Here is a 15,629-nt window from a genome sequence, read left to right on the forward strand (position 1 = left end):
TTTGAAAACTATTTACATCTTAAAAATGAGTTCACAGTTGATAAATCATAAAAATCATAGATTATTTCAGCCATTTTCAAATAAACCCCCAACCAAAGCAGTCGGGCAGGCCAAACATGTACGCGTCGCTTCACGCTCTCCGTACTCATGGTTGGTTGACTCAGTCATTGCCCTACCTGCAACACAGAGCACCCGTGAGCCGAAGCCCAGCAAGAAAACTCATGCAGAACATAACATATGCAATGTATACAGTTTATCATAACAGATAATCCTCAAATAAACAAGTCAACCATTAGACTAAGCAAACACGGCCATGCCGCCCCAGAGACCTTACCAAAGCCCTGGGGTATCGGTTCTCACCGCGAGGATAACTCATGTATCCCTTGGGTCCCACCCTGAATATAGCATCCCATGTGCTAGGTGTTACTTTCGGCCCACGGCCGCCCCGGCCTACGCCGTACTCGGCCCACGGCCGCCCCGGCCTACGCCGTACTCGGCCCTTGCCGTTCATTTCATCATAATCACACATATAATATAACACAACAACATGCAATCAAATATTAATTCATTTAAGTCTGCACCCTAACATGTGATGCAATATAGGGCCACGCCCCGCAATCATACTATGGGCCCACGCCCTATCCTACGGGTGTTATAGTTTTCTTACCTGAATTCCGAGCCTCCTGATGCACTAAAGCCGCGAGCACGGTCCTCAAGCACGAGCCTCACCAACAACCTAGTCACAACACACAAGAAACATCCCTCAATACTAATCAACCCAAAACCACTTCCCGGGACCAATCCCGCACTCTCGGGACCTCTAAAACCTTAAAACAACACCCCGGAGACATCCCCCGAACCCCCGGAGCAAAGGCCTAAAATTGCCTAAAAATGATGCCCTGAATTTAGCCTTGTGCCGCGGCACCCATCAGTCAGAGGCTCCCTCGCCGCGGCACGAAAAACCTGTGTCGCGGCACGCCTTCGCAGACCCAGAATTCTGGGTTTTCTCCTGCGTTTTCTCCGAGCTAAAACCTTCCCAATTCATACCAAACCAATACCCAAACCCCAAATTCAAATCCAAACTTCATATGACCCATCTAGCAACCCATAAACATCATCAAAGCAATCAAACACACAATCAAATCCCCAAAATCCACATCCTTGATTTCAATTTCAGAAAATTAAAAACCCAAAGTTCAAACTTAAACCATGCTCAAATCTCTTAACCCATAACATAATCAAGCCTTAAATGTGTATAAATTCCTTACCTCAAGTAGAGAATCCCATCCCAAGCTCCCTTGATTCATCTCTTAAGTCTCCAAATTTCAGCTCCTTCTTCTTCTTCTTCTTGCCCTAACTTTCCTTCTCTTTGGTTTTTTTCTTCTCTTTAGTTTTTTTATCAAAACCAATCAATGTCAAGCCCCAAACCGTGTACCCCCTATAACCCAGCTGCCATAAATCAATTTCCCAGCCAAATGACCATTTTACCCTTCCTTGCCTAACCTTTCCCAACTAAACCTCAAGGGCACTTAAGTCCTTTTACTTCCATTTCATTTCTACCATTTTCTACCTAGAACTTGTTACTCTCAGCAGTAACTAATGGTTACCCAGGTTACTAAATCTCCAATAACCATTACCCGCTAAATCTTAACTTAACCATAAAATTCCCGAGGTACCCCTAGGCTCCTCCCGAGCCGGGTATAGAAATCCCGTTGTGACTCTTAAGTTAAATTGCTCTCTAGGACCGTCTCGGCACGTGCATCACAAAATAACACCACACTCACGTGGTACAAATCACGGAATACAATTATCACAAATATGCCCTCGGCGGGCTAAAATTACAATTATGCCCTTCAAACACAATCAGGGCCTACATGCATACTAATACACATATACATGCGTCTCAGATAAATAAATAGTCAAATAACATGCTTTAAATCATAACCATGCATTTAACTCATAAAATCACACATAATTCCCATCGTGCCCTCCTGGCACGCTAATCAAGGCCCTTAAGCCTTACTAGCGAATTTGGGTCGTTACAAAGAATAAAGGAAATACTTGGGTCCTGAGGCAGTTCAGAGGACCAATGAGGCTATTGAGAAGATTAGAGCTCGGATGCTCGCTTCTCAAAGTAGATAGAAAAGTTATGCTAATCTGAAATGCAGGAACGTGGAGTTCCAAGTGGGAGACTATGTCTTTCTTAGCGTCTCACCATGGAAAGGGGTGAGGAGATTTGGAAATAAGGGCAAGCTAAGCCCTAGATTTGTAGGACCATTTGAGATCCTAGAGAGGATTGGTCAGGTGGCCTATAGGTTGGCCATACCTCCGGCACTATCGGTCGTACACAATGTGTTCCATGTTTCAACACTTTAGAAATATGTGTCAGGCGTGACTCATGTATTGAGTTACGAGGATCTAGAGCTTTAGGCAGATCTCTCCTATGAGGAATAGCCAGTCCAGATACTAGACAGGAAGGACAAGGTCCTGAGGAACAAAACTATACCTTTGGTTAATGTATTATGGAGGAACAGCAAGGTCGAGGAAGCGACCCGGGAGCTGGAGTCAGATATGTAGAATCAGTATCCCGAGTAGGTAAAATTTCAAGGACGAAATTCATGTAAGGAGGGGATAGTTGTAACGTCCCAAATTACCTAAAAGGCTTGGGGCTTTGATTAGGGGGCCACGATGGAAAACTATGGAAAATTATGTGTTTATGTGATATTTATGTGTATCATTGTATGATTATGTGAGTTATATTATAATATGACTTAATATGCATGTTTAGCTGTAATAAATATGCATGTGGGCCCGTTTCTTATCAGAAGGGAAATTTTCGTAATTTGGCTCGTTATGGGTATATTTGGCATATATGTGATATATGTGTGAGACCACATTATTATGTGGATATACTTGGGTTACTCGGCACGAGGCGACCCTAGGGAGCAAGTTAGCGGGAAAGTCACAACGGGACCAATACTTGACTCGGGGTGAGTCAAGGGGTATTTTGGGTATTTAGTACATTATTGGGATATTGGGTAATGGGAATAAATATTTGAGGAAATATTTGGAGTTAGTGAGATCAGGAGGGAGTTCTAGGAATTTTGACTATTTTACCCTCGAGGGCGTTTTGGGTAGCCCGAGCCTAGGGATTTGCTTAAGGTTACTTGAGCTCTAAGTAACCTGACAGAAACAAAAACACGTTCAAACTCTCTCGTTCTCTCTCACATTCTCTCTTTTTACCGCTCATTGCATTTTCGAAGGAAACTCGAGTTTTAGAGCTCGGATCCAAGCGAGGTTAGAGTCATAACGATTCTAGGGAAGATTAAAAACTTGATAGCCTGAGGATTTAGCTGGAAAACAACGTAATCAAAGGTAATCTAAGCTTTAAGTTCTGAGTTTTTGAGTTCTTAAGTTTTGATTGGATTTTATGTTTTTGATGAGTTTTTGATTCGTTTGTAACTTGGGTTTTGATGGTTTTGGGCTGCTGAGTTGATTGGGAACTTTACTTTTGGGATTTGGCTATGTTTGGATAGGTTTTTGGAGGGATTTGGCTTGAGAAAAATAGAGTTTGCAGGTTCAGTCGTAACCCTATTCTTTGGGCGTCGCGGCTCTCTTGGGCGCATGGAGAAGTTGGTGCCTTTGGGCCTTTTGAGCCACGACACTTGTTAAGGCGCACCGCAGCGCGAGTGCAGTCAGGGATGAGCCTTGGGCTCTCTGACTTGGGGCGAGTCACGGCTCAAATGTTCGGGCCGCAGTGCTTAGGGGGTTTTCGAGCCTTGGGAGGGTTTTGAGTGCAGAAACTCAAACCTAAGGGCTCGGGATCGATCCTACTACCCTGTTTAGTAGGATTCGATGTCCCGGAGGCTAGGACTCAGTTCGGAAGCCTTTATTTACTCATTATTTACGGGATTCTATACTTTGTTGTAACTAGGTTATCGCTAGGGGCTCGGAATCAGGATCGTGCTCGAGGATCATTCTTACTTTACAGTACACTCAGACCTAAGGTAAGAAAACTGCACCCAATATGTGATGTATATGATTAGGGCTTGGCCTAAATGTTGAGAATAGATTTGATTAGGGCTTGGGCCCTCTAAATGTGCATGATTATGATTATGCATGTTATTGATTGATTAAGCATGATGAGTGCTCTGTATCTAGATATTTGTTATATAATGAATGTCTGTCTACATTATCTAATTGGGAAAGGCTTAACTTCTGAGTCAATGACTACAATAGCGCTGAGCGCTAGTTAAAAAGAATTGACTTATCAGTCAAGGGCAGCAATAGCGCGCTAAGCGCTAGTCGATATGGTCAGGCCTAATCATGAGCACATCCTATGCTTGTCCGACCCAATGGTCGTGGAAAATTAAGTGCCAGGTACACTGGGCTAGCTCCAAGGCTGGTTATACAGAAGATAGGGCAATGGGCCTCGGAGTGACTTATTAGTCCCATATCCTAGGGTTGGGCCCAGTATGATTCATTAATCGTGTATTTTTAGGCAACGGGCCTCGATATGATTCAGTTAATCATTTAATTAGGGCATCTGGCCCCATATGACGTTGTGGTCATTTATATGAATGGTATGCATGCATGAGTAAGGTTATTACTGGTAGGCATGCTTATTATGATTTGGTAACGTGTTATTAACTACTTATGAGCATGTTTAGGTTTTCTTGCTGAGCCTTGGCTCACGGGTGCTATATGGCGCAGGTAAGGGGAAAGGGAAGTTGGACCATTCATGAGTTGGAGAGCTTCAGTGGCAATGTGTACATATGCAGCTGCTTGACCGCCACGACCAAGGTTTCTCAGAGGAACTAAGGTTAAACCCTATTTTTGTCACTTAGGTCGGCTGGTTGTGATTTTTGAGTTGTAATTACCTTTTTGAAACTGTAAACAACTTTGTAAACGTTTATTATGGGATCTCATGTACAACTTAACGTTTTAACGAAATAATTATTCATTTTAACCGACATTTTTAACCATAAATTGTTAATCACGTTTAGTTGCATGTATATGGCCAATTAACTCATTTGACGGGTTTAGCACTATCTAAAATACACAGTATAACAGTTTGGCTAACCAAGGCATTAAAACGCGTGGGGCTCACGCGCTAGGATTCTGGCCACCAAACTCTGGAGTTTTTTCGATCGACAACTGGGCAGTCTGATGGTGCCGGCGGTGAGAGTCCAAGTACTCTCTAAATAGGGTACCCAAAAATGGAAACCTAAGAAAGATAAATAACAAACCCTAATTGCAATTCCCAATTTTGTGATAAACCCTAATTTCAAATTTCGAACTATGCTCTGATACCATGTAAACAATGGTGAAGAGAATTGTATTCTTATATATTTCATTGAGAAAATAACATGTATTTATACACAAACTTGGGAAGCTATTATAGGAAATTAGGAGAATAAAGGAAACTAATTAGTCCTAATTTATAGCTAATTATACAACTAATATATATCTAACAACCATCTATCATTAATACAAAATTCCCCCATTTTGTGGTGTTAATGTTAAATTAATACAAAAAGGATTGCACTAAATAGAGACTACGACCCAGGTGGAATGCACGGGGCCCATTGCATGAAGTCGCATACTGCTTTATGGGGAACATATCTTTGACTGTCATGGTGTGTCGCACGTTTGCCCGTGTCAGACGACGTTGTGAGAAATGCCGATTGTCGAGCGTATGAACTCGACACCGCTAATCGAGGCCCACCAAAAGTTGTCAGACAATCATCTGACGGTGTACACCTACACTGACTAACACTTGGCAGCTACCCCAGGTCTGAGGACCAGAATCCTAGACCTGGGAGACGAGCGAGTGAAGAGAGCTCCTCGGGACGTAGCCTCACCTGGAGACATCCTCGACTTGAGGACAGACCTCAGGGCATAGCCTCACTCAGAGACATCCACGACTTGTCCGACTTAGGCTTCCTAGAGGGGTTACACTCCGAGTAACTCATGACTTATCTTGTTACTAATCACTCTTAATTGCCACATGTCGGGAGGTGAAAATACGGACAACAATGTTTAAAAAGGTTATCACATTATATATATATATATATTTTTTAAATCATAAATAATGTTTTGGTTTAATTTTTCATTTAATATGCTTATGTTATTTTTTTATATATAATATTGTTTATTTATTTAAAATTTATATCACAATAATATAAATAAATTGTGTAAATAAAACTAAGTAAACGTTTACATCTAGTATATATAAAAATCCCATGTTATAGTGTTTACCACCTTCGTCTTTTGACGAACTTGGCTTTTGCCATAGTTTGGTCTTGGTCTTTTTCTCTGCAAAAAGCTAAGTGGCACGTTATTTGTATTTAAGAAATATAAAAATCTCGTGTATAGTGTCTACTACCTTCGTCTTTTGATGAATTTGGCTTTTGCCATAGTTTGGTCTTGGTCTTTTTCTCTGCATTCAAATTCATGAAGGTTCTTTTACCTTATCAAGTTGAACTTGCCAAATCATCGATTATTCTGTATTTGTTTGTGGGGATTAAATTGGAATATCTTCTTAGGTGTTTTGCCTCTTGGTGTAAACGACTTGGTTAGTCATTCTTGGTCATCGACGTGTAAGATCCCTGCACTTGCTTTTTGAGCATTTTAGACCCGTATCAAATGTTGCCCGTTTAACTAGTTGTTGCTGTATAGTAGTCCAGTCGTTGATACCTACAATCTTTGAGATACTTGCATGATACTATAAAAATTACCGGTAGGTTTGTCCCATGAACAGTCGAACCCATAGATTAAAAAAAGCTATAAATTATTACATTTGCCTAAAATTCCATTTTTATGGATTGCTACCTGAAAGCCAGTCAAGGGTTTTAAAAAACTGAGGTCGGTAAACTCTAAATGGGATAACAAAATGTGATAAAACTCCAATACATTGAGTACTCCTACCCTAGGTTGTGTACTCTGCATTTATTTTGACATAGTCGTAACTTAAGTCGCAACCCCATGCTTGGCCGCTTCCAGGTCCATCACCTGTTTTAAAAAAAGAGTATAGAAACAAATTAGAGTTTGTGGGAGAAGAAAATTCGATGGTGTATGTTACCCTTTCAACTGAACCCTAATGCATCTGCACCTACCTCATCAGATAAACAAAGCATGGGGCCAAAATACAGGCAAACTTTTGAAACTTACCAACGGACACTTTAATTTCAACCGTGCCATGAGTCTCACCAACCTTCTTGAGGTAGTCACTAGCTGCAGACCTGAAAAGAATTCCCACACCAAATCAATTTTACAACTTTTGGAGGAGAATCTCAAGTGTACACCAAATTAAATACAGTTTAATTGGACAAAATAAAGACAATTTTCCATACGTTTCTAATTTCCAGGATAAAAGGTAAAGAGTCTAATGATTACCTATCGAACAATTGTGGCTCCCCACCATCCATTAACAAAATATCCCCCAACACCACTCGAAGTTTATTTAGGTCAAAGGGAACTCCTGCATAGCCAGCAGCACAAGCAATGCGACCCCAATTTGGATCTCTTCCATATATTGCTGCCTGGATAATATTATAAATAGTGCATTAGAATTTGCTCAATTTTACACGTTATAAGGCTGGTAAGTTGATGTCATGCCTTTATAAGTGAAGAAGATGCTATGGAGCGGGCTATCTTTGATGCTTCAGCTTCATTGCAACCACCAGTAACTGTGACCTGAAAACATCTCAGTTAGTTTCAGTGAATTCTTTTAAATGAGATTTGTAAATCATAGTTTCATGATAAGAATTGCCAAATCCTGTATTATGAGAATACAAACAAGTTGCACATTCCAGGCTCAACTCTAGCTAGATACCGGACTGAATAAGCAAATAGTTATTTATAAAAGAACAGGTCATCAAACAAGATCAGACCTCAATTAGGCACGTTGCTCCTTCTCCATCCCATGCTATTGATTTCGCAAGACCTTGCATTACCTAAAATATATGTCAGAATATTGGATATACTGAACCCCACAACCCATTGGTAAACACTAAATTGCCCAAGAGTGTACTTCGTGCTGGGTGAGTGGGATCATCTTTATTTCCAGTTATGCTTTTGGCTAATCTGACTGGAAGTGCAGATATCTTTAGAGAGAGGAAAACTGAACTTTTCAGTCTCACCGTAGATAATTTTGGAACATATTTTTTATTCTTGATTTGTGCATGTCATCCTTGCGCATAGATAATTTTGGAATATATAGACACTAGTTGAACTTGAACCTCGGTTGAATCTTACCGCATCAAGGCAAGCTTGAAGTTGCACTGCTTCATCACTTTGCAAGGAAGAAATCCTAGGTGAGCCAGATAATCCACTGGCCAAGGCAACTACAGTGTCATTGGTACTAGTATCTCCATCTACCTGCATTAAAATCACAACTGAACTAAGTTAGCATACAAAAAGTAAATCCTCAGTACAGAGTGGATTATGATACTGAATCTTGATCAACAGCTTTTGTGCAGTTCTAGTAAAACAAGAATTTTAAGACAACGAATATTACACTCAATTAATAATTACGATGGTAGGCCTAACTCCTCCAGGATACGATTTTAACTAAAAAGGACCAGGAAATTTCAGAAATGAATGAAATAAAAAAACAATCGTTTGACATACAGTTATTTGATTGAAGCTTCGGTTTACAGCGATCTGAACCATTTTTCTCCAAACGTCACTGGTAACAACAGCATCAGTTGTAATTACCTGGACCAGATATAATTTAAAGCAAAATAGACTTCTGTTATGACCCTTTTGAACGCAGGAAGATAAAAGAATCAGAAGATACTTACACCAAGCATTGTAGCCATGTTGGGGTGGATCATTCCAGAACCTTTTGCCATTCCACCAATAATTATCGTTTTTCCTCCAACCTGACCAATTCACCATCACCAACATTAGATCTGTCTAGTTCCTTCAGTCTGAAACCTAAGAATCTTCAAGAATTGCAACTATGTACAGCTCCAGCTCTTTTTGTTTGAGACAAAGCTATAATAAATATATACCCTCCCTCCAAAAAAGGTGAAGGTAATCATTTACTATTCGGTTCAATTTTTTCTGGGAGTCTAAATGATGCATTTAGGAACCAATGATATAAAAACTTTTGAAAAACAAAAAAAATCAAATCATGACGACATTTTTCACATGAGCAGGACTTTCTCCAACCTGAGATTCTACTGCCACACTCTTTGTTACAAGGTCAGTCGTGGTGATTGCAACAGCTGCAGAATCAGCCCTGCAAGCCAAAGCACATTATTAAAAAATGTTAACAAAAACAAAAATGCGAGTACAGAATACCTCCTATGAAAAGAATAGGTTGCAAGTAAATTCTCTCAGAAAAGAAAGTGTTAAATGTTAAAACAGAAAATAAAATAACCAATATGCGTGTATATTTATTATATATAAACTTAGAGTGCACATGTAGGTCGATGAACTAAGTTAAAAAATAAAAGGAATTACCCCTGAACCGAAGATGAGAGTGAATTAATCAATTTAGGAAGAGATTCTAGAAGTGCACCCTGCATATGATATTACAAGTTAAACGAGGAATAAGGGAAAGCTTCTAAGCTTTCTAGCTCTTCAAACATCAGAAGGGATTTGGTGGCACATAAAGTTGACTACCTTCTTTATCCTATGGCCAATCACACCTGTAGATTCAATAAGCACCTCGTCTGGCCCCATCTTGAGTAACTGCAGTACAAGATACATAGTTGCAGGTGCTGACAATCCAGGTAAGGCACACACCAAACTTGAAATAATTACATACCTTAGCAAGGGCATTGGCACATTCTATGACATCTTGATAACCTGCATCACCCTGGACATCAATGCGGCATATCTTAGACACATAATACATCAATACCAAGTCAATTCCAAAAGTTACATCACATTATAATGCTCACCGTTGCAGCATTAGCTTGACCAGCATTTATTAATATAGCACGTGCCTAAAAGAATTGCGGAACAGAGTTAATAGCAGATCCAGATAATATATATATTGATATATATGGCCATGGTATGCCGCACATTTCCTATCTTCAAAAACAAATTTCATATTTTTTATAAAACATTTTTCTTTATTGTCGAATCAACGTGTCACATCAATTAATTCAAATATCTAGACAATTTTATCGCCACACAATAAAAAAAATAAATGTTCAAGATTATGGGAGGTACGATATTGGCTCCCCTTCAAGTACAAAAGGACTTACATCCTTACCCTATTTGTATATATATATATATATATAATGGATTTGAAACTGTGAAGCTTATGGATAGTGCAGCAGGAAAGAGTAAACCTGATGATTAACAATACCGTTTCCGAAATGTTCAGGGCATTTTTGCAAAATAAGACAGGTGCAGCTGCAACCACATTTGTAGTAAATGACCCTGAAATAGATGGAGAAACAACACGAGAGTCAAAGACAAAATCAGAAGAATTTTAGTTTGTAATCAAGTAAAATGAAAAATAGAATGGCAACCAGCAGAGGTGGCATCAACATCGCAGGTGACAAGTGCAAGGTCAGGTTTCTCCCCTTTCGCACGTAGTCCACCATAGATGCCTGCAGCTTTGAACCCTTGTGCAGCAGTAACTCCCCCAGGAATCTACGCTACAAATCTCATTCAATCGACATACCACAGGAAAAAAGGCATAGAGAATACTTGAAACTGGTAACAATAATAGTTATAAAGTTACTGTACTTTGGACTAAAAGAGATTTGAACATTTTTTCTCTACAGCAAACAAAGCACTTAAATCAAAGAAGATGGACAATCGAAACGGGGATTACCTGTGTCCAAGGTCCTTCAGGGAGATAAATGGGTGCAGCTGGAATGACATTGGAGGCTGATACAACACGACATTTAAAGTCCATTCGAGCCGAACTCCAAAGCTTAAAAGGAAGAGCAATTCAAAATAAAATAAATCAATAAATATGAAACCTGATTGCTGATTACTGCTTATTGAGAATAGAGGACAACAATACCTTTGGATTTGGGCCCTGAAGTGGTATTGCCGGAAATCTTAGGCACTCATACATCTGTTCCAATGAATAACACTCTTTGAGTTATACAAACCAGTTAAAGTTCTCTTTTTTGGGGGGTTTCCATTTTTTTACCTTCTATTAATATGGATATATAATATATTATATATATAAATAAATGTTCTTGTTCTTCAGTGGGTATTTATACAAAAGAAAATTTTGTATAATATATATTTATATAATTGGCCCTGTCATTTGTTTCTACAATCTCAGGTATTTGAAACAAAAATCATCACCCATTTGCCATTTCTCAAATTCATATCAGAGCCAAGAAGCAGAAAACATAGATGATGTTTAGGAAAGTGAGAGAAAATCCGAGTTGAGTTAATAAGAGTTTTCAGACTTTTTTTTATGGTTTACCTCTCAAAGTTAAGAAGACGACACACTGTTCAAAATGCTTCTCCTTGGCGGTCAAATGAAGAACACAACCCACTTCACTTCACTTTCGCTTGAAGATAAATATATATATATATATAGATATATATATGATGAGAATAAAACACTGACAGTGGCATGCATATAATATAAAATATAAATATGTATAAATTATCTAACCCTAACAGCCGCCCCCACAGTCCATTCCCTCTATCTCTCTCGGTCTGTCACTCTTCTCAAACTCAGGTCTCTCTTCTGTGGAGATCTTTCCAAAAAATCCTAACTAACCAGTATTAGCTGTGAACTAATCTTGGCAGCCTCTATATATATATATATGTGTGTGTGTTGTTGTCTTTCATTATGTTTACCGAGTTTTTCAGAAACGAATACAAACAGAATAATAAAAAGATAAGGACTGTAGAAGTGCTGAAATATAACTAAACAAACAGTGTTTTTACGTGGTTCAGGCGTTAACAAGCCATAGTCCACGAGTCGATGTTATTATACTTGGAAAGGACTACAGTAAGATGGCTGGTGTACAAGAACTTCACACACTCACAGTGTTTCTCTCGGGTTCTCTTGAAGAAGATGAAGCTAGAGAGATTTTTGTAGAGTTTTTGCTATGTGATCTGTTGGTCGTCCCCCTTCTTGTAAAATGAAGGGGTCTTTATAGCTAGGGTTTTGGATTAGGGTTTTTCTCTACGTACATGATTCTTAATTACTCCAGCCATAAATAGGGAATACAATTACTGTAGTAGCATGGCTACAAAACTCTATGTGGGTATATTTACATGAAAGTATGGGGAACACACAAAGTCAGCCGTCTTTTCCAAGTTGTCAGCGGAACAGTAGGCGAAAAGGTACTCTTAGGCGTGCTGGGATGTGTGCGGCTTTGACCTATCGGGCGTGTCAGGCGGGATCCTGTGTCAGGTGGATATCATTCCAAATATGCCTCCTCCATGACTCGACCGCTTGGTGTTGTTCCGTGCGAGGCACGGAACCGTTTCCGCGAAGAACACTCGAAGAGCTTCTCCTGGAAGGAGCTTCCCCGAAGGATACCCCTTCGGGAGTCCGAGAGGGTTGACGAGTTTCCGTGTCGTGTTTGCTTGGAAGAGTAATCCGGACACTAAACAGGAGAGGCGAAGCCTTTCTGTCCATCCGCGAGCTCTGGTCACCTACCATGAAAGAGATCGATAATTCTGCTTCCCCGAGGACATCAATCTAAACGCTATCCGGAAATCTGGATAACATTTACCCCCCAAGGTCACGGAGCTTTGAGAGATCCGGGAGCTTGTACAGTCCTCCGGGTATTTCGGTCTCTTAGATTAGGCGAGGGGCCACCTTCTGTGTTCCCGGAAGGGTTCCTTTTTCCCGCCTGAGTGTTAGTATGAAAAAGAAAGGGAATTTCTTCTGTTTGAACTCAAGTACTCAAGTGCGGCAAGGACCACGTGTCATGCTGGGAATGGTTCTGCGACCAAGACGTGTGCGTGAGGCGACTGGTTGAGTATGCGTGCGTCAGTCATCTGAGTAATGATTTGACGGTTTTTAATGGTACTCCGGGCCCGAGGTGGTGTAATGATGGGAAATAAATACTTTATTCCCATCCGAGGAGTCATAAATAGGATCGTCGCTTCATCTCCAGCCGTTGGATCTGATGCACACGGAATGGGAAGATCGGGACCGTCCATTTGAGGAATTCGAAACGACTTCTTCCCTGCTATAAAAACGAGGGAAAGGACCTTTCTTCCTCTTTACGCTTTCAAATTCTCTATCTTTCGGATTTTCAGATTTCCAAACCTTCGAACTCTCAGGCTTCCCAGCTTCCGTTCCTCCGAACTTGCCACTTCTTTTGGTAAGGATCTGGAAACTTTTCTTTTGATTTGGCAGTGGGTTTATTCGCCGAAGTTCCTGGTTTGAATCGCCGTTCGTCTTTGCAGCTTTTACTTCTCGCGATCGTGCTGTGCAGTGATCCAGTTACTCCTTCAACCTCCAACTACCCGAATATCAGTAAGTATTTCTACTTTGCTCTTTCCTCCCAACCTTAGGTTGTTGGTAGTTGTTAGCGTAGAGGTTTCTGCCATTATCGCTTATGTGCATGCGTGAATAGGGCTTTGGTAGGCATGTGATTGATGTGAGTCGATAAGTAGCCTTTTTTGCATGCTTTGACGATTTGCGTTTGGAAAGTCGTTCCTTGTTTTGCTGTTTTAGGGCATAAGCATGAACGCCTTTAGGGTGTCTTTCTCTGGAAAAACACTTCTTTTGGTGGGCTTAGGCTCGGAGTCTGAGTCTGGTTCCTTGCTGCCCTTCGGGTGGCATGGTGCCAATCCCTCGGTAAGCTCGGTGGGAGCCTCTCCAAGCAGTTTTCGGGGAGGGTCTCCCCGACGCCTTTGATACCACTAGGGTATGACAAGGGTGCTGACTGCTTAGAGTGTTTTCTTCTTTCTTTCTTTTGTCCAGTGACGAACATCTCAAAGGAACAACTCCTTGCTGTGGGGGAGGCTGATTCTGCCCAGGAGAAGGGTTCCCCTGTCGCTGGTGCAAAGGGGAAAGGAAAGGCGAAAGTGGTCGCGGCTAGCCCACCGACTTCCAATAGTTCAATCTGGGAGATGGACCAAAAGCCGAACCTTTTCAGGAATTATGGCATGCTGGAGCTGTATTCCTCCGAGGCAGGCCTGAAGAACATCCCAGGTCTGATGTGGCACCGTCTGTCGGTGCTGGGCGAGTCGGCTAGCCAGAGTCACGAGGGCTTTGGTGCCTGGAGCTGGGCACACATAGTGTGTGGGGCGCACTTGCCCCTAAGGAGTTACTTCGCCAATTTCTGTGTGAAGGCGGGGATTGCCCCCTTCCAGTTGATTCCTCCCAGCTACAAGCTCCTAGCAGGGTGGTTCATCTTTTGCAAGTCCCGGAAACTGGAAGCTCCTACCCCGGAGGAGGTGCTGTACTTCTACGGGTTGAAGTCTCAGCCTATGAGGGGTCATTCAGACAAGGTGGGGTTTTACAGGCTGGAAAGGCACCCGGACGTGATGTGCCCCACCTGTCATACCGCGAGGGTTCCAGACCTCCGGGAGTACTGGTTCCTGACGACTGGCTTTCCGCTGAAGAGGGTGCCAGCCCTATCTTTGGACTTCAAAATCCCTGGTAAGTGCTCCTTCCTCTCCTTTTCAACTTTGTTTCTTTGCGTTTGATTTTCCTTTTGGTAGGATCTCTAATGCTCGTATTTGAATTTTGCAGAAGTCGTTCCGCGGACACCTCGCTGCGCGGAGATGATAAGGAGGTCCAAGTTCTACGAAGGGCTTTCTGAGGAAGAGTTGAAAGTGGAGGGACTTGTGACCTCCGAATCGTTGAGGGAGTATGGGCTACTCGCCTCTTTCCAAAACATCGAGCCAGTGAGTGGCAGGGGGCAAAGTCAGGTGTCAGCTGACATCCGGGAGCAGATTGCCCTGGAGCTGTCCAAGGTGATCACCCAAGCAGCCCGGGACGAAAATACTTTATCTCCTAGTTGGGCAGAGAGGTTCCCCGACCCCCAGCCGGAGGAAGAGGAGATCGAGGCTCGCCACGCCGCGGCTTACCCTAACGAAGGGGCTCTGGGGGCTAGTACCTCCGGGAGAGGTAAGACTAGTTTTCGATTGATCCACACCCCCAGCCTGTCTGAGGGTTCCCGGACCTCTCAGATGGGGTTTGATCCCCGTTTCCTTAGGCTAGATCCGCGTAGGATACCTTTTGACAGATATTGCGATAGGGTAGATGAGCTCCTCGGGGGTCTGAGTGACGGTAGTCTGCCAGAAGGTGTCATTATGGTTGACCTTTCTTCCCTCAGCATGTCATTCCCGGACTTCAAGGAGTACGGGAGCTTCCTGGAGCAGGAAGCGGTGTTTTGTTTTGCTCGGGGAAGGCCATCCACGCTTCTCGTGCATGGTCGTCCCTTTCAAACTTTTCTTTTTCTTGTTCCTTGTTCCCTGCTGGCGGGCTTGCTTGTGCTTTTATGTTGTTGATTGTCTTGTCTTCCGCTTATCTTCTTTCTCATTGCTTGTTGGTTCGTTAACCTTGCTTCGTATGTTTCTTGCAGAGTATCCAGAAGCCAAGATGTTGGGGAGGGTTACTTTGCTCATTAAGAAGGCTGCCACCAGCCAAGACCCGTCCACGGGGAAAGGACGGAAGACCAAGGCTGGTAGGGGAGGTAAAGCTGCCACCCCCAAGG

The 15,629-nt window shown here is 42.0% G+C and overlaps 1 protein-coding gene across 2 annotated transcripts; it reads right to left on the minus strand.

Annotated features, from left to right (window-relative positions):
- Positions 1–6,747: 6,747 nt before the first annotated feature.
- On the minus strand, positions 6,748–11,660 carry LOC133823327 (arginine biosynthesis bifunctional protein ArgJ, chloroplastic). 2 transcript variants are annotated; one of them, XM_062255999.1, is made up of 19 exons: positions 11,607–11,660; positions 11,417–11,504; positions 11,000–11,053; positions 10,805–10,906; positions 10,497–10,620; positions 10,331–10,404; positions 9,918–9,962; positions 9,782–9,832; positions 9,637–9,705; positions 9,475–9,533; positions 9,181–9,250; positions 8,808–8,888; positions 8,635–8,721; positions 8,260–8,382; positions 7,896–7,958; positions 7,621–7,698; positions 7,399–7,544; positions 7,174–7,244; positions 6,748–7,014 (listed from the first exon to the last, which is right to left on the minus strand). In XM_062255999.1, the coding sequence occupies exons 3-19, from the start codon at positions 11,051–11,053 to the stop codon at positions 6,932–6,934; spliced, it is 1,380 nt and encodes a 459-aa protein (XP_062111983.1). In that variant the 5' UTR covers positions 11,417–11,504; positions 11,607–11,660; the 3' UTR covers positions 6,748–6,931. The 2 variants fall into 2 exon arrangements, with proteins under 2 accessions (XP_062111983.1, XP_062111984.1); XM_062256000.1 differs by having other exon boundaries at positions 11,612–11,627.
- Between the last annotated feature and the right edge of the window lie 3,969 nt (positions 11,661–15,629).

The sequence above is a fragment of the Humulus lupulus genome, chromosome 3 (genome assembly GCF_963169125.1).
Source record: "Humulus lupulus chromosome 3, drHumLupu1.1, whole genome shotgun sequence".
Classification (NCBI taxonomy): Eukaryota; Viridiplantae; Streptophyta; class Magnoliopsida; order Rosales; family Cannabaceae; genus Humulus; species Humulus lupulus.

Coding starts and splice junctions, on each gene's coding strand:
- LOC133823327 (XM_062255999.1), bottom strand. CDS start 11,053: ATGTATGAGTGCCTAAGATTTCCGGCAATACCACTTCAGGGCCCAAAT. Junction 9,833..9,917: donor GTCAAGCTAATGCTGCAACG/GTGAGCATTATA, acceptor ATTGATGTCCAG/GGTGATGCAGGTTATCAAGA. Junction 7,015..7,173: donor TGAAATTAAAGTGTCCGTTG/GTAAGTTTCAAA, acceptor TTTTTAAAACAG/GTGATGGACCTGGAAGCGGC.